A 25,241-nucleotide genomic window follows, 5' to 3' on the forward strand; every position below is an offset into this window, starting at 1 on the left:
GGACTGAAAGATCCAGGACTGCCTGTACAGCTTGGGACTAGAAACTGATGGTTCCTCTCTCTGAAAGACCATCTTAAAGGAAAGCTGTCTTACTGTATCAGAGGTATAGAAAACCATCGGCAAGGGAAGAGGTAGCAAGAGAAACAGAAACACAAAGGAAAAGTCTGATAAATAGGAAATGTCATGAAAATTAATAGACAGTAGGAGAGGAAAAGGAGACTCTACAATGGGAGAAAACAGGGACTGAGAAAAGTTCAAAGAAAATACTAGCTTAACCTCAGTAACCCACTCATACTGTAAGGTCAGAGAATCTAATTTAACATTTCTTAGGTTTCAGAATTCATTGTACACTGAAAGAATACTTGATAAATTATTTAGACAGTTTCAACTGAGATTGGAAAAATCCCAGCCTGTCAGAAGCTAGGTTAAAAAAGGTTGATGCTGTATAAATAATTTACTTCTTTGGGGAGGAAAAAAACATACAAATGCTGTGTCTAGAGTAGAGAAGTGCTAAACCTGCTGAAGCTCAGTAGCCATACAGTGGGTTTAAGCCAGCACTACAAACGGAGTGCTCTCATTTAAAAGCAGAGGCTACGCCAAAGCTAAGTTATCAAAAGAAGGTCAACATTAAAGATTCTACAGTTCAGTTCTTTCATACATGCATACTTTTAACACCATGAGAATAGCCCAATTTAACAAAAATTATAAAAGCCTATTTTTTCAGTGATTTCTTGTGGCAACTAATTTAAGTAAAGTGAACTTATCATATCAGTGTTGGGTTTTTCTTAATTCATTAGTTTAATTTATGTAAAACAGACACCCTCCAGCTTCACCATAACAATCCACTGTTCTTAGCAGATAGCTCCTGTTCTAGTCAGACTTGCTTAACCTTTCAAGACAACCAGGTCATGGGGTTTGTTTGTTTTTAAATAAAGTAATTATTACTTAATTTTTTATTATAGTATTTTTTAAGAGAAATCACCATGGTAACAGAGGAAAGGAATTTTTACATATATATTCTATTATGGTTTTCATTTCAGTAAGCAGAGGTACAGAATTTGACAGCAACAACCTTCTATTGCAACATACCACCACAGTGTAATACTCTGAGTAAAGTCATTTCAGTAATACCAGATGTACAGTGAGCACAGAAGCTGTCCCCACTGCCAACTTAGCTTTGCTGGCTGTCACAAGTCAACAATTCCCAAAGACACCGTTCCATAAGGAACTTCTGTCCCCTGTTCCTCACTGAAGTCTACAGAATCTGAGGAGACTCAGCAGCCCAGGAGAGATAATGTCCTAAATTCTGTCCTTCTGAGCACTACAATCCCCCTCAGACAAATAAAAATCGGCCTATCACTTAATTCAGTGTATGGTCAATGCACTCCATGTATTGAATGATATCAATAAATGGAAATATTGTTCTGGCTGACATGTATCAGGGCATCTCAGATTTATGGCTAGCAAATAAAATAAATACTATAGATCTGGAAGGTGATTGATGGATTAGAGCTCTGCAGACAGGAGTTAGCTAGAACACATTACCTCAAAACTCCTTTGTGTGTGCCCATATATAAAACTGGAATTCCACTTGTCTGCCTCCTACATGGCCCTGCCAGCTCACCAGGCTCAGCCAGAATATCTGCACGTCAAAGCTGCTGTGCAGAGTCTGCCTTGATACTTGTCAGTAGAATTATTATGTGTTCCCTGTGTGAAGGAGATTAATTTAGATGTTCAAAGTATTGCCTGTGAGAGCACACCAGAGCAGCACACCCCATAATTTGGCTGACCTGTGGGGGAGGCTGGGGGAAGCAGAGTCTTTATGACTTTATTAATTCCTGAGAAACTTAAAAGCATATGGCCCCCAGCATGACAACATCTACTGCAGGCATGGCCATGACCCAGCTATGTGCACCCCATAACCAGAAATATAACACTTTCTGTCTCTCTTCAGTGGCCTCAGAATGCTTCTTTAATTAATTCATGTAATTTCCTTCTGTAATACTGATGTGAAGAAGATTTCTTTGTTTTGACCTACAAACCTCAGTCACCTTTCAGCTCTGAGAGGCTCTAACATCTTCTTATATCTGGGGCTTTAGCCAAGGAGAGTGGCAAATCCCTGCCCTCCTCAGCCTTTGCCCAGGGACCTCTTGGATGTTTCATAGACTTTGGGATGGATCAGAGGCAACCATTACTACCCTGATTCTTGTCAGCTCTGAGGTCTGTGTTCAGTAAAGATACTTAACTCTCATCACAATAGGATTTGCCTGAAATACTGGCTTTAATTTGTTATCTTTTTTCCATATTAAATCTTTTTCCTACAAGAGCTTAATGAAGAGACAATAAAAGAGTTGGAAGCCTTCTCTTCTGCATTTACAATGGATATTTTTGCATAGGTAGTGCTCAAAGCAGAGATACATGTTCCAGGTTTTCTAAAAGCACTGTGGATGAAGAAAATGACCACCCTCAGATTTAGTAGCGGAGTATTTATATATAGGTACAACAACAGCTTTTAAAGTCATATGGACTTTGCAGTAGGGAGTAAAGTGGGGAGCAAGAGTTTCCATTTTAGAGCTGTCTTTCAAAATAAAGTGCCAAAACAGCTGTCTACGATGGAATTCTCCCATTTTCAAAGACTAAGCTCAGCTAGTTCAAACTTACTGCTAAATTGAGTTAATATTTTGTATTCCTGAATATTTTTTAAAAAGCAAACTTCAGAAAAATCAAGCAATTCCTTACTATTTACGCCTTTCAAATAAGGCTTTATTCTCTGCTTGTCATAGATCAAGGGGTTTATCAAGGTTTTTATGTATTTATTTACTGTTTTCCCCAGACTTGTCAAATTGAGCATAACAAATGGGAAAAGGTAAACAGCACTAAATAATTATAATAAAACTGAACAAAAAGAAATGGAGAATTAATGTCCTTGTTAAAATTGATGTCATCCTTTGCTTCCAGAATTAGCTGCCTATTCTGTATTTATTTTCTTCACATTTATTTACATGTGCTACCAGAGAGAAAAAAAAAATCACAAGTGGGTAAATATGGCACAGGATTAAAAAAGTCTGTTGCAGTGGTTTTTTTTTTTTTTTTTTTCTTATATAGACCTCTAGTCACTATATGGGAAAATACTGACGTGGCAAAAGAAACAAAACTCTTAATCCCCTCTGCTTTTTATTAATGCTAATGAAGCTGGAGAACAGACTGCCTGGGGAAGGGGTTTCAAGAGTGCAGACCCCTACCCCCAAAACACCCCACTGTACTACTGGGGTTCCTCTGTGAGAACTGAGACTCAGCCACTGATATATGTGCCACTTCGGGTTACATTCTCTGTGAGAAAAAAAAAAATGTAATGGCACACATCAGGTGGGAAGTGTAATTTTTAAGTTGATACAATATATTAGTACACGTTCTTAATTGCTTGGTTGTTGGTGTAGGAGGTAAGACGCAAGAGGGAGATGGAAAGGGACTTCGTGTTGTGTGTTTGCAGCCTGTTCCTATAGGGTGAGTCTCACAGGGAGGGTGTCAGGAAGCATCATTTTGTCTAAAGTGATGTAGCCCATCACTAACCTGGCACAGCGCTGCCCTCCAGGCATCCCACAGGGCTCTGCTTCAGTGCCAGGGCCCGCAGATGCCAGGGACCGAAATGGAAACACGGACACCACAGCTACCACTGCGGTCATTGGGAGCATAATCGCGGGGGCCGGCCTGGGGGAGGAGTATTTAAACTGCATTTTGTTTCTGTTCTTGCATGGCCGCGTAACAATTGCCCACTTGCACGGAGCCTGTCCCCGGCTGCCCCCGGCCGTGTCGCTCCGCGGGCCGCCCCGGCCGGGCACGCCCCGCCTTTGTTCCGCGCCTGTCCCGCACGAGCGGTGCCAGCTTCCCCGCGGCCCCGCTGCCGCTGCCATGCCGGGCACCGTTCCCTCTTCCCCGCCGCTCCCATTTGCATCTCAATGCCAGAACTGGGCCGAGGAGCGGGGTTCCATCTCACTCACAGCAGAGCAATAATTGATTTCAGGCCTGAGTAAGTTTATTGAGCTCAGCCGAATTTCTCCAGGTTTACACCGAGTAACCGAGATCAGTTTGTGACCTCTCTGTAAGATGGAACATTATTACAAAGTATTTGTCCCTTTGCATTCATGAAGAGCCAAGGACACAGTGCTTTTCTCATTTCTGTTTCCATCCTACCATTACTTCTGTGACAACCTCTTCTAGAGATGCTGGCAAATGACGAAAATGGCAAGGAAATACAACGGGAAACATTTACACATTATATATACATAGCTGCATAATCACTAAGAAGAAAACAAATTTCTTGGAAGAGTGGAATTAAAGAAAGACCCACAAAGTTAAAGCCAGTTCTATGAAGTTCTGTCTTTCTGCTGCTTTCACTCACTTTCTTCCTGTATTCATTTTTAATTATTATTTTATTTTCTCATAGAGCAGTAAGGCCAAGATAGTGAGCCCAGCTGCTGGCTACTAGCTGAGATTGAGCCTTTGAGGTGGAGAGTGGGATCTGACATTACTGTATATTTTACTGAAGACTTTTTAAGGTACCAAGTTTTTTTAGCTAGTAAATAGAGATGATTAATGTTTTTCAAGAATGGATGTTTTCTACATTCCCAGAGGTTCTTTCAAGCTGACTGAAATATAATTCAGGTGGCACTTGAGAAGAATTGACTTCCTAAAATCCTCACCATCCCTGCAGAGGTGCTTAGGTCCAATTAAACAGGTATTTAGTTCCCTGTTTTTGTTCAGCTTTTAGATGCTACTCATTTTAGTGCATCTTCCTTTGCAAATCCCAGAATAAAAAGAAATGTTGCAACTGCACAAATCTGTTTGAAGAGAATGTATTGTAAAATTATCTCTGTGTTCTTTTTATACTATGAAAGTGCTGACAGCACTTTGATGTGGGAAGGATGAGATACAGTAATCTGAGGGGCTGCTATGAAAGGAACGACATGCTTTAAGCTGGGACTGTACAGAGAAACACACAGTAATGACAGCTTCACACAACACCTAATTTGATTCTTTCTTTGCACCACAGTGAATCTTTAAACCACATCCACCTGCTAATGAGCAGGGAGGCTTCTGAGCAGAGGTCACCTTTCTCCCACTTTTGTAAAATTCACTCCACCCCCCTTATAAAACCATCCATTATCACCTTCTCTTCCACAGCATTTTGTCTTTGGTGAGTTTGCTGCCACATAGAAATCAAATTAAGAAAGGGAAAAATTAGTGTCTGTTTTTGCAATTGAAATTACTTCTAATTTTTAAGTAGGAATTACTTCTATAGATAGGGAAATTAGTTACAAATATTCCTAAAAAAAGGAGACCTCTTCCCCTCTGCCCTCTGCCCCAAACTTAAGTAATTAACAAATGCGAAGCTGGAATCGTGGAGTTTCAAGCAGGAGTAACATCACATACATGCTGCAGATCATTGCTGAACCAACAGTGACTTGCTGTGTGGGATCACCTTTTGGTATTGCCAACTCAGGCTGGGAAATGTTGACTAAAACTAGTGAAAGCAAAAAGAGCAGAATTATTTTCTGTACACAGAAATGTCATACTCACTCATACACCTATTGAAGGCTCATATTTGTCTGGCTCAAAATTAAAAAGAGCAAACTTCCAGATTTAAGGCAAACATTGAATTTTGAATGCTAGAAAATAAATGCCTCAAGTTATTTTTATATTTATGAATGTTAGACAGGGAAATATTTCCTAAAGCTCAGATATTTGTCAGATTATTAACCAGAACAAAATAAATCCACTGCATTGCAAATAATGTCCTGAATGCCTAGTGAAAGGCCATGCTGATTAGACGTACTTCAACTTCCCTGTGTTTATATTAAGCACAAAACACAGGGGACTCACCCCAAAGTGTCTGCAACCATCCCAAGGCACCTAAAACCAATTTATTTAATTTTCCCAGAGGACAGTTTATCCTCCCACCCCTAAAGTACATGCTGTGGTGCTTACAGACTGGAAAAACTAGACACATTTTGTCAAAGATATGAAGATCCATAAAATGGTTATTAAGAGAGTAGATCTTTATCTACATTTATTTGAGAGGACAGTATAGCCTTTAAAATATTAGTACATGGATGCATTTGACAGATAAATTACAGCACATTTATTTTATTATTAATAATTAGTTCCTAATTAGATGTAATTCCAATATAAGGAGGAATAATTACGTTTCTAAACTCAGTGAGCTAAAGAATGGGACACACTCTGTGACCCAAAAGGAGTTTATAATTTCCATGTAAAAATATTTAATGAATATGTAATGAAGCTGTGGAAGCTGCAGGATCTGGACAGGATCTATGGAGAGAACAAAGCCTCATGTCACAGAATTAAGCTTCATTCTGCTGCTCTCCCACAACCGAGAGCACACTTTTATTCTTTGGAACTTGGGAGTACCTAGGAATGCTATGATTTATTTCTTCTGTGTGTGTTTTATAGTACTTCCCTTTTTCTCATAGTGATCTTCATTCAGGCAAATCCGTGCAACTCAGAAATAAACACATCTGACCTGACCAGCTGCCCACTTGATCTGAACATTATCTTGTTACTGCATTCCTGCTCTGGCACAGATCTTATCACAACACAAGGCTCTCTCACACATATTTACCAGTCTGAAAAGCTTTGCATATTGTAGAGTTCAAAGTGCTGACTTCCACTTCTAAATCTCTCAGGGGCCTAGGACCTGGCTGAAAAGGGTCTGTAGAAATACACCAGAGAAAATGAGATCACTCTGCTAAAGAGAGATATTAGCAGGCTTTTTTGGGGAGACCAAGCCTACTATTTAAACTTATGTTGTAGATTGAAGTCCCGAGGTGTTCCTGTGACAGATTACTGAAAGTGATTTAAAGCAAATATTTGCTCATATGTGGGGTTTTTATTTCATTTATGAGTTTCAACTCCTGGCAAACCCATGCCAAGAGATGGAGAGAAAGACTACAAACTACCCAAAATTCTGTTTATAGCAGGTGTTTTTCAGGGTCAGAAAAAGTAGTGATGGCTCTTGACACTTAAAAATGTTTAAAAAAAATTATCACTTCAGGTTATCACAAAAACATGCCTCTCTGAGTTGTAGAGGCTATTCATTATTATTTTTGCATGTATTTCATACATTTTAGCAAAATACCTAATAGGCTTGTTGTTTGTATTTTTATGACTGCTGTAACTTAAGCTGTTCCTTGTTTATTCTCTCTTTGTTCTTCTTCACTTCATGCTTTCTTCTCTGTTTATCCACACACAAACAAACAAACAGTGCTTCCTGCTGCCTCCCAGATCACTGCCAGCTGTCCTGATGTCAACTGGCAAAGGACAAAAGCAGCCCTGCCATAAAGACCTGTGCTGAGAAGTGATCTCTGCAGTCCCCTCTCTTTCTTCAGAGTGCTAGCAAAGCTCTCCAAACTGGAACCATTAGAGGAATTCAGTCATTTGGTTAACTTTCTATTATTAGAAAAAGAAGAAAACCAAAACAAACACTCTTTCGACCGTTCTTCAAACCAACACCTCTGGTCGCAATGCTGGGCAGAATTTTTATGTTCAGAGATTAATATACTGATGAATGGATGACTTAATTTTCTTAAACTGTCCCTTCCTGAAAAAAAAAAAGCTCTTGGGGGCACTGTTTCGTTACAAAAAGAAGGGAAAAAAGCTGAGAAGGTGCTTCTGTTCTCAAAATTGAATTTCTCACAATGATACACAGTGATACTATTGAGAATAGCATATAAGTGACAGAACTACTGTTGATAAATTCTGGTACTACGAAAACTCCTCAGTGTAAAAATGAATCATGGTATCAAAATAAATCATGGTAATTCATAACTGCAGCTGAGAAGCACTGTAACAATATATTAGGAAACTTACAAAAGGATTTCCAGAAGTAACAGTTCATTAAAGCTATAGATAGGATGTAGGGAAAAAGTCCATATTGTTGATAAGATCTCACAAGGTGGAAAACAACAAAAACGATCGGATTAGGTAGAGAAAAATAAGAAAACATTTTAATTCCTAGAGAATCTGTGTCTAAAGGAAGGAATTCTAAAAACAGTTAACAAAACACTATCTTTTGTAATAATTCTCATACAAGCAACTTACCTATGGTCCAATGCTTGAGAAAAACCACAACAAAATCTCAAACCCTCTAATGCTTACTAAAATATACTGGCAGGAACACACACACACACACAAAAAGAAAGCATTCATATCCAAAAAAACAGATTGCTTTCAAAGATTAACATTATATGAAATGTGATTTCTTAATTTGCTTCTATAGGGTAAAGCCAGTTTAAAGCTAAATCACCCAAGTAACAGTTAGGGAACATTTTTTTAAGTTTGCGTCACTTGGTGCTTCTTGACCTGTGCTCTTCTTTAGGACTACTGAGTCTTAACTATACTGGATCAGGTGGGTATTTATGCTTCTTTTAGCTCAGTGATTGAGGAGGCTGCCTGTCCTTGCTTTAACCTACTTTCCCTCCTAAAGTCATTTTGCCTCATAAGCCCCATGGAGATTTAAGAGGCAAAGCCAGTTTACTCCTACAGTGGTCCCACTTTGTTCAGAAATATTGCCAAAGGCTCATTTGGAAACCCTTCTCACAGGAAATAGGAACATTTGGTACTTTGCAGAAACTGTAATGACTCAACTCAAAATAGAAAGGTACAGTTAGCAACCGTAAGAGGACTGTACTGCTTCTCTTCAAATATAACATCTGAGGAGAAAGCCCATTCAAAACAATGAAAAATAATTAATATTCATCACATATTCACACATGGGGTGATTCTAAGCATTAACTATTGGCTAACTTACAGTTATTATTTATAATATAATGTATTCTATTTCTGATGTGGAGTTTACCACACATTCTGAAGCAGAGTTAAAGACAAATACTAATTTTGTGTGCATTTTTCATGTTGCATTTTATGTCTTAAAATGTAGAAGTCTTTTCACCATGATGAAAAATTATGGAACAGTCACAATTACATATTAAAAAAAAAAAACAAACCTCTATTTTTTTTAATTTGTAAAAAATCCAAGTATATGTTGCTATGCTGGGATAACTCCTGTGCAGCAACACACAGAGGTGGCAGATGGAAGGTGCCACATGTATCCAGACAGGGTTTTTATGAGCACCCTTCAAGATCACTTTGTACCTTCACAAGGGAACACTGTGATTGTTTTATGTGATCCCCCTCCCCAGTGAAGATAAAACCTTTCTGTCCAGAAGGACTCCTGAGAAGAAGACCATTTTTTGACAGTGCTCAGCTGCACTCATGGTGTCCCCAGGAGTTTTGTGAATACTTCACCACAATTAGGACAACAAAGACATATAATCATCCCAGTAAAGGGATGGCTGAATTTCCTGTGCTGGGTAGCTGAGAGGAACCGTGCCTGGCCATGGTGGTGCAGGGAGGAAACCGTGCTTGGGATTAGAATTTACCCTTAAAATAAAAAAAAAAAAAATATTTTCCTTGAGTGCAGTGAGTCTTCAGATCACCCATCATACAGTTTCTATTTAGACCATAGAGCAAATATGTTCTAGTATTTTTATGAATAGTTTGTTTCTTTCTTTATATATTACTTATTGGAGTTCATCAAAATAACAGCGCAATCAATTTGGCTTTACTCCATTAGCTGTGCCTTGGTGTTTGCAGATCTTCTGATCTGCAGACCATAATGATAACTAAATCATCAAATAACAATAATCCTGGCTCCTCAAGTTGCAGTGTCCCAGCCCTTTGGAGAAATACAGCCATATGCCATAGGAAAAACAGTGCCCATTTTTAGCACAAGCACCAGCAAGATACAAATCACATCACAGGCAGAGTTAATTAAGTCAGACACCTACTGTTTGCCTATAGTTTGAAATAGCTATTAATTTGAAGGTCTGCTGTAGTGCTGATATGAGATAATTAACAAATGCATTGTGTGACATGATGAACACATTCCTAAAGGGGCTTGTTACAGTGACATTTTGGGGATAACACAGTAAAATTTTAGATAATATACCACAGCAGTTTAAAGGGGTAAAAAATGCTTACAGATCTTTCTTAGACAAAGTGAGAAAAAGGTCAGGAGCTCTTACCACTGATTATACAGTGTGCACACAGCCGTTAAAAATACCAAATGAGCATCAACACTTTGGCACCTATTTTTGTTAGTTAGAACAAGTAATTTTAGCAATTGCTGTGAATTTTTTTTAAATAATTTGTAGGATATACATACACAGGAAGTCTGTATTTTGTTTAAAATCATATTAAATTACATACATGGTGTCACTATCACTCCAAAGGAATTTCTCTTATCTGCTTAGTGCACCTATCTTATTGACTGAAGTACCTTCTTTTCTCGACTGACCTGCTAACTCTTCCATTTCACACCACTAGAAGACTCTTCGATCCAGGAAAAAAAAAGACATTCTGAGTAGGCTAAAGAACAATTCCTGAAATTTTAGGCAGGAATTCTAACTTCAGGGTGCTGGCTATAGAATGATACCTTGGTTTGATGAAGTCTTGGAACTGTGGAAAAGAACCAACATTCTTTTGCAGTGTGTAAGGACAAAGTGAAACTAAGGACATGAAAACACCAGTTCACAGCCCAGAGTGACCTGTACCTGCAGCACTACGTCTGGCTCCACTCTATACCACTTAGTAGGAAAGGCTTCAAACAAACATTAAAATATTAACAAGCAAAAACTCATAGTAAAAAAATGTACCTTTTTTTTTTTTTTTGCCAATCTGCATTCACTGTGCTTTCCTTTTCTGAATAATTTCTTACTCTGTATATTAATTTAAGGTTAGAAGATACCTGAATGGACAAGAATTGTTTTCAGAAGCTGGTTGGAGAAGAGCATTGCCCCAAAACTGAAAGAAGGCAGATTTTAGGATACAGACTAGGAAGTGCTTTAAACAGTAGCTGGGTAGATTTTTTTTATTACACTGAGAAGCAGCTGAAAGACTGTCATTAAAAATAATAGCAAACATATGTGATGTGTTCGCACACAGACAAAATTGTGTGGAAGTTCCACATATGATCATCCCTGCCACTGAGCTCAGAGGGATAGCTTCACTTTGATGAGGTTTCAAAACACACTGCAGGAGTCTGCTGGTGTTTCCTTGGGAAAAACAAATTTTGTGATGGAATGTCATGAGTGTCACACATTCAAGGTATCAAAAAGAGATATTTCTTAGTATTGTAAACCCATGATCTTCCAGCAGTTATTAAACTGTAATGGTGAGGGGACTGTAGAGCATGGATATTAGATCCCTCTGAAACAATGGTGTTTATGTGATGTAAGAGCTTTCTTCTTTCTCTCTCTCTCCCATATGTTGCTTCTTAACACTCTGCATTGGAGATAACTCCTGCCACACAAAAGGTAGCAGTAGAGTAGGGATTGCATGTCCCTGACCCACTCCGCTACTGAACAAGTTCCGCTGTGTTGTCTCCAGCCTCTGCTGGCTCACCTCACTTATGTGACCTTAAACTGAAACCACAGAGGATGAGATTTCTCATCTCAGCTGATGTGTGCCGGCACATTGCACATTGCAACAGCTAACTGGAAACAAATTTTGAGCCTTGCACAAGATTATAATTCTACAGCATGCTAAAGGTCACACTGATTAACTTGGATGGGAATTAGCTGTGTATAAATTCCTTACTCCTAATAAAGCAGGCAGGAAACCAGTGTCCAATCCATCATTCTGAGATAAATTAATAAAGCAATACTAACTGCAAAGACACAGTTACCAGCATAAGCTATTGGAGCAGCTATCACTGTTTTTCCAGAAGCATTAGGTACTTTCAGTGAGCTTCTATGTGCAAGTCTTTATTGCTCACTTGTGGAAGCCTGGGAGTTGATGGAGCACCAGCCCAGGGAGTGCCATGTGGACGATTTTTAACTCCTATCATTTCAAGCACAATGACAAAAACTGCCATGGGAAAACAACACGACTAAAACTATGTTTCCTGTGGCTTACTAATGGACTATTCATGCAAAACATTAAGCTGATGAACATGAATTTGTTGGATGCATTATCCTTTCTCCCTTTGAACAGGTTTCAAAGATTATAATTATGTTTTGTTTAATTACTATTAGTCTCAATTGGATTGTCAGTTCTTTCAGCATTTTCAGTGTGTAAAAGTTTATATTTAAAATTTGTTTTATCAGAAGGCAAACTTCTCATGTTAGTTCAGTTTTGTATGAATTGGGTATTATTGTATTTCAAGGCCTGATCATCATGCTTACTTAATGAGAAGAATTCTTTGTTTATTATTGCTGTTCTAAATACACATAAAGCCACTCAACATGAGTTAATTCTTGTGTGGTTTTGTTTTTGGATTTTTTTTCCAGCCTCCATAATCATGCTCCATTCGAACTGTAATTTACTTCAGACTGAGACAGAGATGAGAGATCCTCACCATCTCTTATACCCACAGAGTAGCTGCATGGCTCCTGCAGGGTGATCAGGATTGCTTCAGTTGAATTACTTCACCTGAGTGCCTTCCAGGCAATTAAGAGTCCCACATGCTGAGCAAGAAGTTGCAGAAGACACACCAAGCTAGAGAATGTGCCTGCATCCCTCTTACTCTCAAGAAGTTGGAACCCACGCTCACATCTCTACTTCAGACTCTGTACATTTAGGATCTTGAGTGTAGCAGATTTCAAAAGGCTGATCAGGGGTGCTCACCCTGCACTGCATTCTACCCCCTTAAAGCACTTGGGAAGTGCAAGCTTTGTCTTTTCTCTCTCACAGAACTAAAACTTGCATCTCTTAAAGCATTTTGCCAAACCACAAGACTAGACCCACAGTAAAATTGAAGCACTCGCCCTTTAACTTGCTGAGGAATAAAATCTAAGTGTGACCCATGGCAGAAAAGGGACTGTAAGGTGAGCAGAGCAGGGAAGAAATGAGCAGAAAGGAGCTTCACTGCATAATCCAATAGTAAAAGCATTAGGAGAAAAGGGAAACTTCACCTCACTGCTGCTATTCAGCATTAAATGCCCTTCCCTTGTTCAGTGAATCCCATTGCCCCAGCCCCTTCTCTGCTTTCCACATCCAAGAAGAGAACTGAAGAACTGAAGTCACCACACATTATTCAGCCACTCTTAAATCACAGACATGTTTCTCAGAGGTTATCAGTAGTCTCCTGGTGGAGGCACTTCAAAAAAGACCTGTCCTCAGGCTCCCTCTGAGGCAAAGCTCAGCTGTCCATGCTTTCTCCCTCCCAGGGCATTTGGAGGGGCAGGCTGAGGGATGGTACGTGCGCCATCAGCCACAGGATGTCCCTCTCAGGAGATGCTGCTGCCACACTGACGCCATATGCCTTTTTATTTCATGACACCTGTTTACACAGCGTGGGGCAGGAAAAAGATTACTTTCACAGCAGAATGGGAAATCATGGAGTGTTCACAGGCAGGAAGTGCGTTCAGGGAATATCGTGTGAAAGCATTTAACAATTCACATTGTCAGAACGTGTACGACCATCCAAATGCATGCTGTTTCCAGTCTCCTGTGTGAGAGCCACATTTGCAAATCATTAAGCCAAATAAATCAAATCCTGTAGCTAAAAGTTATAAGCAGAAAAAAAAATCATTTACTTTCTCTGATTATTGTTTCTTAACATTTCCACGTAGGTTTTGAGCAAGGTGTGTTTTGCTTCCTTGACTATTCTGCTTAGTATTGCAACATAAATGAGAAAGTTGACTTTTATGAATGTGTAAATTAAAGTAACTATTCTCTCCTGAGCACAGAGTATTTGTATCTGTGATAATATACAACGTTACAATGGCATTGCTGGCCTTTGGAAAAGTTTGAGAACAGGTTTGTTCCCATTTTGTGAATGCTTCAAGTGCTGGGGAGCATGATCTGGTACATTAGTTTAAACCAAAGTGGTTCTGAGTTAAAGTGCTGCATAACAAGATCTCAGTCATGGCCTGATGCTTCTTTTCTCTTACTCTTCTGAGATCATAGTGACAGAAGAGCAAGATAGTCAGTTTAAATCATGGGGATTAAGTCTTCAACTGCTGCACCACACTGACCACATCTGTCCAATCATGAATATCGTCTCCTCACTATGCTGTGATTTTTTTTTTTTTTTTGGACAGTGAGCATTTGAGCCTGTACTAATTGTTGCAATGAAAATAGTGCTACAGGTGTATTATATGGTGTGACAAAAGGTAAGTACTCTAATGCTCAGTACAAAATAAATAAGTTGATTTAACAACCTCCAAAAAGAAATGTAGAATTTCCAGCTCTGAGAAAGTTTAATGGCCACGTTCATCCCCTCAAGGAACAGCACGTCACAGTAGGTGTGCTGGCACAGGACCTGCGCAGGGACACGGGTGGGCACAGCACCGCCACACAGCTCCATTACACATGGAGCTGAGATAATGCCTCCCTGACCCTGATCTGCTGTGTCCTGGAAGAGTTCATTTTCATTTATCTCACAAGAACATGAAAATGAACCATAAGCATATTTTATGTATCACTTTCCTTTTTTTCATCCCCTTCCTATGCATTTAATTACTTTCCAAAATCTAAACACATTTGTGCCTATAATAAGCCAGGGGCTCTCTGTTAGCCTGGATCCATGGTGCTGAATTACTTCAAACTTTCCGAGGTCAAAAAGACCCCTCTAGCACACAGGCGTTCCAACAGCATGGCAGCCTCGGCACAGTGCAGTGTCTGCTGTCTCTCCTGCACAAACCTCCAGCTCCGTTTAGCCCACGGTGTAAGACAGAAGTGCGCGCTCAGCTGCTGTTCCAGGGGCAGCAGTATTTAATCACTCAATTTTCCAGCGGCGCTTCGGGCAGATCGCCACCCCTCAGGGAGGCCGGCTGACTGCTCACTGCTGCTACACGTGCTTCTGACTGGAAACGTGTGCGCTGGTAGCAGCGGGGTATTTTTCCCCTAGGATGCTCCGCCCGAGGAGCAGACGAACATAGCCCAAGCTGTTTTTATCTTTAACACCCACGGCGAGCGCGCTCCTTTTAAACTGAGGCGGGGACGACGCAGCGCGCGGCCCCGCCCCAACATGGCGGCCGAAGGGTGGGGCCGGCCGCGCGCTCACCCCGCGCCGCCGGAAGTGACGCGTTCCGGGCCGTGCGCGGCGGCAGCGGCGGGAGGTGCGGGCTCGGGCCCGGGGCCGCGGGCCGGGGCGGGCGGGGCTCGGCGGGGCGTCCGTTCCCTTGCCGCCATCCCCGTGGGGTCCGGGGGAGCCCCCGGGTCGGGGGTTCGCGGCTTCCCCCGCCGCGAGCGGGAGGCCGCGGGCCGGGAGCCGTGCGGCGGGGTCGGTTGGCAGGGCCTCGGCAGCCCCGGCCGCGGCCTGGCCGCTCGCTCGGGGCCGGCTGTGGCGGTGAGCTCCCGGCTGCTGCTGTGCAGCCGCTGTGTGACCGCAGGAAAGCGGAATAGACCCGGGGGAGCCTTTTGGTTTCAGGACTTGTGTAAGCATAGCCTTAAAGGACAGAATAAAGGTGCGTGTTCCGGCACCTTGTGCAGTCGAAAGCTTTTGATTTTCTTCTGTGTGTTACAGGTGAAATGATTTTCATATGCTGAACTCCAGCTTGGATTGCCTCATTGCTGCACGTTGAGAACTTTGTAAAAAGCAGGAAGTCAAGATGAAGAGCAGGGTGACACAAGTAAATGTAAGTGTTCTTAAACCTAAATTGTAGGATTTGATCACTCCCATGTCACTGGTAATTAGGTTTGTAGTTGATGTTAAGTAAAACTTCCTCAGTGCAAAGCAAGTAATATCTATAACAGACAGCAGCTGTTTAAAAGATAAATGCTACTAGGAGTCAGTAAATTAAAGCTATTTCTAGTTGCTGTTGTCCTTGCAATCAAAGTTCTGAATATTATTAGTGTAAAATGTTGCAGTAATTGGTCAAAACTGACTGAATGCTGATGGCTCAACAGTAAGTGTAAGCATGTAGAGGAGCGGAGAAAGATTTTGAAAAAGTTAACAACAATTTTAAAAGATATAGAGACAATAAGTAGCATTTAATTTGGCAACTGTGTGTCATACTACAAATGTTAAAACTTTTCCTTTTAATAGCTATATGTCCCACTTCTGAGTGGATGGGGTTGATTTTTTTGGGAATGCAAGAAGTTTAGAAATGCTGTTTGCAAAGCAGGCTGGGTTTGGGACATGTTAGCAGAGCAATATTGTTATGATGCCCTACCTCAAATCTGTGGTATTACTCTGCCTGTTTGTCCAGAGTTGGAACCTGCATAGGCTTCTTCACTCTTTTAGACCAACTCTTCCAACTTGAGTGGCTTCTAGTAGGGATACTTCAGGGGTAGTTTAATACCTTCTCCTGTCTTCCCAGTCTGGTAGTGCTCCCTCATCTGTCAGAATAAGCCAGTTAGCAAAAGCACACTGTTTGGACAGTTTCACTTAATCACTTTGATGAAAATGGATAAGGAAGAGGACTAACTTGTGGCAGAAAACCTGGTCACAAAGAGCTGGGGTTGACAATTTCTTCAGCAAGCATAGCTTCTTTTGCAAGGAGATGTGATAAATGGCAAATACAGAAACAGCCATAACATTATTTTATTTCTGTGAACATTTGTCTCTTTGGTTCTGCTTGGGCAGACACAGATGATAAAGAATCCATTAGAATGGATCATTCTAAAAAGACCCAGTGCCTTCTTTCCATCTGCTAGATAGGATTTAAATACCGTAATTATTTTGTGTTATTCAAAGATTTTATTACCACTTTCTTGGAAGCTTATGATACATACTGGTGTTATATTTCTGTGCTGGGAAAAAAAAAAACAACTTAAGGACTCTTCTTACCCTTGAATGAATTAAGTGATCTGCTCTGTGATATAATGAGCATTGAAAGGGGTATAGAAAACCTTGATGAAAACCTTGTACTGTCTCTGCTGTCAGAGATAATGTGGCTCTAAAATTACACAGGTGGGCATAACTTCTATAGGGATGCATGCTGCCAGTGGACACTGCAATGCCCTTGTTTCATGTCATCATCGTGATGCAGGCAGCGGAACGCTGGGCGTAATTTTAACAATTTGAAGTGCCCCCTAGGAAGGGCAATATTCTAGGATATGTTATAGTGGCCTCAGAAAAACAGTTATTGGTTTGAATATATACACACCCTCCCAGTTAAGTGTTTGGACATAACAGTTGCTCTGCTTTTTATGGAAGAGGTGTCATTATATTCTGGTCACCCAGAGTTTTAATTGGTTCTTTGATGGGGCTAGAATTGGTGTGCCAGTTGGTGGAGAGGGTGTTGCTTCAACGAACGAGCTGAGTGTTGCTGCAGGGAGTTCCATCAAAGTGCATAAGGAAATGCTTTTGTTGAGTTTCTGCATCAAGTGAGGTGTTCCCTATTTCACAGATAATCACTCTGTGACATTGTGAGGTTGTGGTTCTGAAAAATCATAAATAATATTTTAAAGGAAGAGATGACCCTTGCAATGAAAGTACTCAGGTTACAAATGCTGCTGTTTAGAAATATGTTAATGAATATCTTTCTGTTTACTGTAGATGCTGTCACATTCTGATTTTTGTATGACTCCATACTTCTACTCCATGCTTCATGTCATGGTTCAGCCCATGGAATTTGGTTTGATCTGTTTAAGTGTGTATCAATTACACAATCCTCCTGCAAATCTGCCAAGTAGATCAGTACAACTCAGATGCTTGTAATGTATCAAACTTGGAATGACTCATGAGGAAATAAATTGTGATTAGTAAAAAGGGGGAATGTAAGGAAAAAATAATAAAGGGAATTTTTAGGAGAGAGGAAAGACACTCTTTAAACAAGAAATGATGGAATTCTGTTCATGGTATTGCGTGTAATACAACAAATGAAAATGGCATCTGAAAAGAGGAAGCAAGAAAGGCAGACCAGTGGTCCATCTTCTCTAGTCTCCAGCAGTAATTAACAGCAGATGCCTTTAAGAGTTTAGGAATGGGGCAACTATAATAGTACTTGCCCATGTACTCTCACACCACCTGTTTGCAGCTTCCTGAGCCAGATAAATTTTTATGGTAACCCTTGTGGATTTTTCTTCTTGAACCTGTGGAAGCATTTGGCATGTGCAGCATCCTGTATCAGGGTGTCCAGCTGCTTAACTGCTTGTTCCTAGAGAACCAGGAACCTCTCCTTGTCATACCAGACTGCCATCAGCTTTATTTGATGGCCCTCCTTGTAAATGAGTGGTAACTGAGACATGGTATGCTTTGATCTAAAGAGAGGCGCTCACAGTCATGTTGGGGCTTGATTTTTTTTTTTTCTTTCTCTTTTCTTAAAGCATGGTTCCAGTCATGACAGGAAGGAAAACTACAGTTCCCGACATGAAAGTTTGTCTCCGGAGGACAGGTAGAATGACTGATTTTTGTGTCCTTCAATTCTGTATATACACCTCACATAGTGAGTTAGGGAAGTTAAAAAAATCATCAGGTTATGTTTCTTTTTACATATTACCATAACTAAGTGGTAAAAAGCAGGTGTAGCAAGTATATTTAATAACTTATTTGAGTGTCACTATAACAGTAATTAAGTGGATTTGTTACTAAAACTTAGTGTTTAGTTAAATTATCATGAAACTTGAAAACGGAAATTATATGCTAGCTTTTTGCTTGAAGTCACATATTGCTGATACCACAATTATCATTTTTGGGCAACATTGCTTCATGCTGTACAGGCAAAAAAGTAAGTAGAAACAAATGAATATGTGTGTTCTGAGGAATGCAAGCTGCTGAATTTACCATTGATATTTGATGTTATTATTGTTAAACATTTAATTTCAAATTGTAAGAGCTTTCTTTTACAGTGCTTCTTTGATTTTTGATAATATTTTCTTGATGACAAATTATTGTTAAAGTAGACCCTTTTATTGGAGTGACACATATTTTGAAACTCACATTGCAGAACTGGAACACTTCTGCATAGTTACATTATACTGCAGGTAAATATTACTACCACTGATTTTCTCAGCCTTTTACTAGAAGTTTTTGTGTCTTGTGTTGCAAGTAGGGAGCGTGATAGGTCTCGGTCTCCATCTCCCAGGAAGAGGAGATACTCTGATGACAGCAGATATGATGAGGAATATTCAAGACGGGAATACTATGATGACAGAACTTCAGATGGAAGGTCTGGAGCCCTTTCTTAATCAGTAATGAAATACTTATTTTTAAAGAATAAAATGTGAAAGCTGTTCACAAACACTTGGGTGTTTAGTGGGTGTTTATTTTCCCTTTAGAAGGATGGAAAGGGGGAGAGATAGACACTATGAGAGATGGGAAGACAGAGAATATGATCGAAGGAAGCAGAGAAGGTACTCATCGCCTGACCGTAGGAGTCCAGAGAGGTCAACAGGCCAGAACTCACTTGCTCATGATGAGACTGCCTCAAAGAAGAAGAAAGAAGAAGTGGATCCAATTCTCACTCGCACAGGTGGTGCATATATTCCACCTGCCAAGCTCAGGATGATGCAAGAGCAAATCACTGATAAAAATAGGTGAGTTCAAAGTTACATAGTAGGTTTTTTTGCTGCAAGCAAAACAGTTAAGGTGTTTAGAGAACGTTGAGAAAAAATGGATCCATTAAGGGTTGTGATCATTGTTTTGGTGGTATGTTTTTATTAGAAGAGATGTAAGAGAATCAGATTAAACTACCTGCTTCTGCTGCAAAGTGGAAATGATAAAGGAAAGCAGGATACTGAATGTAGCTAGGATTTTTTTGGAACATCTTACAAAACAACATACTGGGTTATACCGTATCTACAGAGAATTACACTTTGATTTATCATGTTGGTTTAATGATTTTCTAGTGGTTGAATATATAATTGTGAACAAGTCTTCATATTTATTCAGTGAATATTTTTAATTTATTTTACTGATTAAATGAAAATGTGAATGTATGCTATATATGTATAAATTCGCTCAATGCAACTTCAAATTTATACATTATTAATTTGTGATACTCTGTAATAGCTTGGCATACCAGAGGATGAGCTGGGAAGCCTTGAAGAAGTCAATCAATGGTCTTGTCAATAAAGTGAACGTTTCTAATATAGAAAACATCATTCATGAGCTCCTTCAGGAGAATATTGTTCGCGGAAGGTAAGCCTTAGTATTTTAAAATAATTCTTTTACTCTTCTGGAACATGTACACTTCCTGTGTACACTTCTGTGTGTGCTATTAGTAGTGTATGGATGTTAGTCAGGTTTTAGTATTAACCTTAGGCCATATTGTCCTATCCAGAATAATCCCTTTCCTGGGAAGGATGTTGTATGCTTGGTGGAATAAAAGAGTGCAACAGCTGCTGTATATTTCCTTTTGTTAAGGTTTTCCCAATACATTTTACTTGAATGACTTTTAATTTACAGTTGTCACCATCTATTTATTTTTGTAGTGCTTTTTTTGTTTTTTTTTTTTTTTTTTTCTGGGACAAATAATATTTTTAGCTACTATTTAGCAAAACAAGTTTTACTGCAGTTATGTGTTGGTGTTGTTTAATGATGTAATGTAAAGACCATTATGCTGTTATAGCTTGGTAGATCCAAAAATAATTCTGTTACATTTCAAACAGATAGCAAAACTTTCTCTGTCATGGGTTTATTTGAGGAGGAATGCATTACTTTTATTGTGTATTACATAGATCTGATGGGAAGGTCAGAGTCAGGCAACTAGCATAAAAATAAGAGAATTAAGTCATTAAGTAACATCTGGACAGTGAGCAAATAGTTCCTGAATGTGATTTCTGTTAAAAGTAATAATGAAGTTTCATACTTTTGCAGGGCTGCTTTTTACTTGCCTGTATTTCATGTCCCCAAAATTTAATTTTTATACTAGCAATGTTATTTTAGTTTAAAAATTACTTTATTGACGCTATTTTTAGAATGCACTTGTCTGTGGAAGTTTCTGTGTGGTTTATAAATGTCAAAATAACATATATGGAAAATGGCACCATTTCCCTCCTTAGTTAGTTCTGTACTCTTGAATTTGCACAAAGGTGCATTTAAAAGTAATGACATGAACTTTTACCTGGCTGTCAAATCCTTTCCTGAGGTTTTAAGTAGATGATAAATAAGAACTGAAACAGACCACTTTCAGTGCAAGCAAGAAGTAACTAATTTCAAAATGTATAGGGAATAAGGTCCCTATGCACTTTGTATTTATTACTCTGTAGGAGTGGGTTTTTTTTAGGATTTCAATTTTTCAGACCACAGGGAAGGTAGATTTGGAGATTAGTGTGTCCTTTGAAGATTCACATTTAGAGGTTTGTTTTGTTTTTATCCTCACCCACATGTAGTTGAGTAATACAGCAAAAGTCAAATTCTGTCTGCTCCTAAGAATTACAAAAAGCAAAATTGAGAGGAGGGGAAGCAAGTCACAGATTCTTCTCAGACTTTCTTGATAATAAATGTAAAAGAGATAATTTGAATAATAAAAGAACTATTATGTCATGAGTCCTTTGTTTATATTCATTTAGGCTCTAAATAATATTTTATAATCAGACTTAGTTCAGATTATAAAAGGGATAATTGCAGGATACAAGGTGTTTTTTTGCATGGCTTAGCTTTTTTAAGTGTATCTCTAATATAAACAATATTTAGTGAAAGATTAGGTAACAGTTTAAGAACTTTTCAGTTCAGACAGATTTGTGCAACACACTTTGCAAAATTCCATTTGTGGCATGATAAACCATGGTTTGAAAAAGATCATCTGATTTCTTCCAGCTATTCCAACTGCACAACACTATTTCATGTGGTAAGTACTAAATAAAAACATGACATACTTTATTACCAGAAAGATCTTTAAAACTTATTTATTTTTCCAGGGGATTGCTGTCCAGATCCATTTTGCAAGCTCAGAGTGCCTCTCCGATTTTTACTCATGTTTATGCAGCTCTTGTGGCAATTATCAATTCGAAGTTTCCAAATATTGGTGAATTGATCCTCAAGAGGCTGATACTGAATTTTCGTAAAGGGTATCGCAGAAATGACAAGGTATGTAAAATGTAAATGTGCTGAAATGTGGAATTCTGCAGTGTAACTGTGTCAAGTATGTACAAAGGAGCACAGCCAAGACACGGGTCAAGACCAGTTTATGGGACGTTAAGTAGTATTAGAGTATTGTGAAAGTTTGGCAAACTGTTCTGGATTGATACTGTGATAGTTTTTGATTTAGGCAAGGGTGTTTAATTCTAATTTCTTATTTTTGAGTGTACAGTCCTAATTGAGAACAACTACCAGTGTCCTTAAATATTTTCATGACTCTAATTTGTTTGTGAGATGCATTAGTCTGTAGTATGTCTGGGTTAGGAATTTCTTCTTCCATATGTTAAAATTTCCTGGCTTATTTCTTTTGCAGCAACTCTGTCTAACATCTTCAAAATTTGTTGCACATTTGATGAATCAGAATGTGGTATGTTTCTTTGTTTCTACTCAATCCAAACCCTATATGGCTAATTTTTAGTTTAAGAAAGCAATACCCTAAGTGGAGGTTCTCTGTCTGTTCTGAAAGTTGCTGGAAGCCTGAGTGTGGTGCCTGCTTTAAGTTGTTAAGATCTCTTTTTAAAAGATACTGGTAATTGCTTATGCAGTTATCACCACTTATGATTGCACTTAAACTCCAGAGCTTCCCCAAGATTTCATGTGTGTGTTTGGGCTTGTTTTCAGGCTTGTCTCAATGCAAAGTAAGGATCATTTGAGACTCTGTCCCACAGATCTTGTTGATGTTTTCTTGCAACATGTGTCTTAGCAGAAGTGGACTCAGTTGCATCTAAATCAAATTTATATCCAGCTCTGTTCCACTTGTTTATGTGTCAGAACTCAGGATGCTCTAATTTAAATGATGTCAGGAAGCAGGAATGTGTTGGGAATGTTCAGCATTTTGGTAAAGAGGAAATTAATCTGAGATGGGCGATTTGCTTATATGTCTGATCCTGGAAGATCTTATTTAATTATAGATACAATGCACTTAAAACTGGGTTCTGTAATGCAAGTGCTGGTTTGCTTCTTGGAAATGCGTTCTGTTAATTTTTTAATGGCAAAATATTTTTCATTGCTAGCTTGTTCACTTCAATAGAATAGTCACATTCACTAGAAAATTGGTGTAAATACTGATGGTAAAACTGGATTTGAAATTTTTACTTCCTCTTAATCAGCTTTGCCCCACTACTGCTGCCTTGTGTGTGTGATTAAACTGCTGTGTTGTGGCATCCTCAAAGGCTGGACAGGTCTGTCCAGTAAATGACTGTGGTGATAGTGTAACACTGCATGCTAATTCTTTGCTGACACTCTTTCTACAGGCTCACGAGGTTTTATGTTTAGAAATGCTCACTTTGTTACTTGAAAGGCCTACAGATGACAGTATTGAAGTAGCAATTGGATTTATTAAAGAGAGTGGGCTCAAATTAACAGAAGTTTCTCCTAGAGGTATTAATGGTAAGTACAGTTAGCCAAAACCTATCTTGGCATTGGTATTAATAAATACCTTTAGTGTTTACATTTCTCTCTTTTCCAAAGCAATCTTTGATCGCCTTCGACACATTCTGCATGAATCTAAAATCGATATGCGTGTTCAGTACATGATAGAAGTCATGTTTGCTGTACGGAAGGATGGCTTCAAGGATCATCCAATCATTCCAGAGGGATTAGATCTAGTGGAAGAGGAGGATCAGTTTACTCATATGTTGCCATTGGAAGATGACTACAACCCAGAGGATGTTCTTAGTAAGTTAGAAATGAAAGATAATTCCTTAACTGCATTCCCCAAGAAAATAAATTCAAGAAGAAATATTAATAGCTTTCTTCAATTTGTGTTTTAAATAAAGATTCTCTTTTATTCTAAAGATGTTTTCAAGATGGATCCAAACTTTATGGAAAATGAAGAGAAATACAAAATGCTGAAGAAAGGTAGGGATATTTGTGTGTATACACAACCATTACCTCTGGCATTTGCTTATTCAGCTGTTCCTGGCAGCATTTATTTAACAGTGGGTGATATTTCTGTTCTATAAAACTCATTCAGTTCACAGACCTTTCCTTTGTGTTCGTGCTACTCAGTGTTGTTTCTCCATCTGTATTTCCATTCAGTTATGATATATCTGCTTTTGGCCTCTTCCACATTCTGTACCTGAGACATCCTTTCACTCTTCAGGGGTGGGATAAATGGGTTTTTTGTAACGGAAGTATTGTGGTCTATGTTCCATTAATCTGAGATACTGCTCTTTCAGAAATTCTTGATGAAGGTGACACTGAATCTGAAGGAAATCAAGAAGCTGGAAGTAGTGAAGAAGATGAAGACGACGATGAAGAGGAGGATGAAGATGGTAAGTATATGACTGGCACCTTACAAGCAGTTGATTGAATGTAGATAAACAGGAAAGAAAAGCTTAACTTTTTAGATGTTTTGCAAAACTGCGATGCTCAATTGTTAAGCAATGTTTTCCTCTTCAGTTATTCTCAGATCTAAGTGTTTACTAGCAAACAATATAAAATCTGAAAGGAAGCATTCAGCACATGCAGAAAAGGAAAAGCAACTTTGCCACATTATTCATGATAGTATCAGTTTCCTTTGAGAAAAGCCTTGCAAACCTAAGACTTGTAAAAGAGCAAAATGAAAACTCTTGCTTAAACTTTCCCATGCTCTATCATATTTTAAGTCACAAATTAGGATGGATTTTCTTACAACTGTATCTACATCCTCCATATACCTCACTTCAGCGGAGACAATACTTAATCAATTTCCAAGAATGTATTCAATTCCCAGGAAAAAACATTGATGGATAAGCATAATTGAAGATTTTGTGCAGACTGCATGAGTAATGGAAAGCCAGTCAAGTATTGTTCCTGTAGAATACCAGGAATGGATTTCCTTACTAGTCTGGTGGAGTATTTCACAGAAGAGCAGAGCTCCCAGGCTCATGAAAAGTATGAACATTCACATAATTTCTCATTTTCTATGCTTTTACCAAACTTTAAAAGACTGAAGGAATAGTGAGTATTTTACAAATCAAAGTGATTTGGTCCAGAATGGATTTTTCTATGCTTGCTCTGGGACTTTGCAGAATGCTGTAATGTAGATCCTACAATTAACAGTAGCTAAGAATTATCTGCATAAAGAGATGCTGCATAAAGCATTGTATAGCTAAATTGTGCAGAAAATGGATTGCTAATAATGTTAACAAGAAATGTTAAACCTGGAGGTTGCAGTGACTAAGAAACATAAAATGTCTTTAAAAGA

The 25,241-nt window shown here is 39.0% G+C and overlaps 1 protein-coding gene across 4 annotated transcripts in view; it reads left to right on the forward strand.

Moving 5' to 3' along the window:
• Positions 1-15,107: 15,107 nt before the first annotated feature.
• CWC22 (CWC22 spliceosome associated protein homolog) overlaps positions 15,108-25,241 on the forward strand; it is a 29,094-nt gene continuing 18,960 nt past the window's right edge. The window contains exons 1-12 of one of the 4 annotated variants that reach the window (XM_053947878.1): positions 15,108-15,143; positions 15,551-15,662; positions 18,298-18,365; positions 19,020-19,139; positions 19,249-19,506; positions 19,982-20,110; positions 21,832-22,000; positions 22,365-22,418; positions 23,305-23,440; positions 23,522-23,728; positions 23,849-23,911; positions 24,232-24,327. In XM_053947878.1, the coding sequence (XP_053803853.1) occupies positions 15,636-15,662; positions 18,298-18,365; positions 19,020-19,139; positions 19,249-19,506; positions 19,982-20,110; positions 21,832-22,000; positions 22,365-22,418; positions 23,305-23,440; positions 23,522-23,728; positions 23,849-23,911; positions 24,232-24,327 (1,327 nt within the window). In that variant the 5' untranslated portion in view covers positions 15,108-15,143; positions 15,551-15,635. Of the gene's footprint in view, positions 15,144-15,323; positions 15,462-15,550; positions 15,663-18,297; positions 18,366-19,019; positions 19,140-19,248; positions 19,507-19,981; positions 20,111-21,831; positions 22,001-22,364; positions 22,419-23,304; positions 23,441-23,521; positions 23,729-23,848; positions 23,912-24,231; positions 24,328-25,241 lie in introns of those variants that run through there. The other 3 variants (XM_053947877.1, XM_053947880.1, XM_053947879.1) reach the window with 3 other exon arrangements.

This window comes from Vidua chalybeata, chromosome 7, assembly GCF_026979565.1.
Source record: "Vidua chalybeata isolate OUT-0048 chromosome 7, bVidCha1 merged haplotype, whole genome shotgun sequence".
Taxonomy (NCBI): domain Eukaryota; kingdom Metazoa; phylum Chordata; class Aves; order Passeriformes; family Viduidae; genus Vidua; species Vidua chalybeata.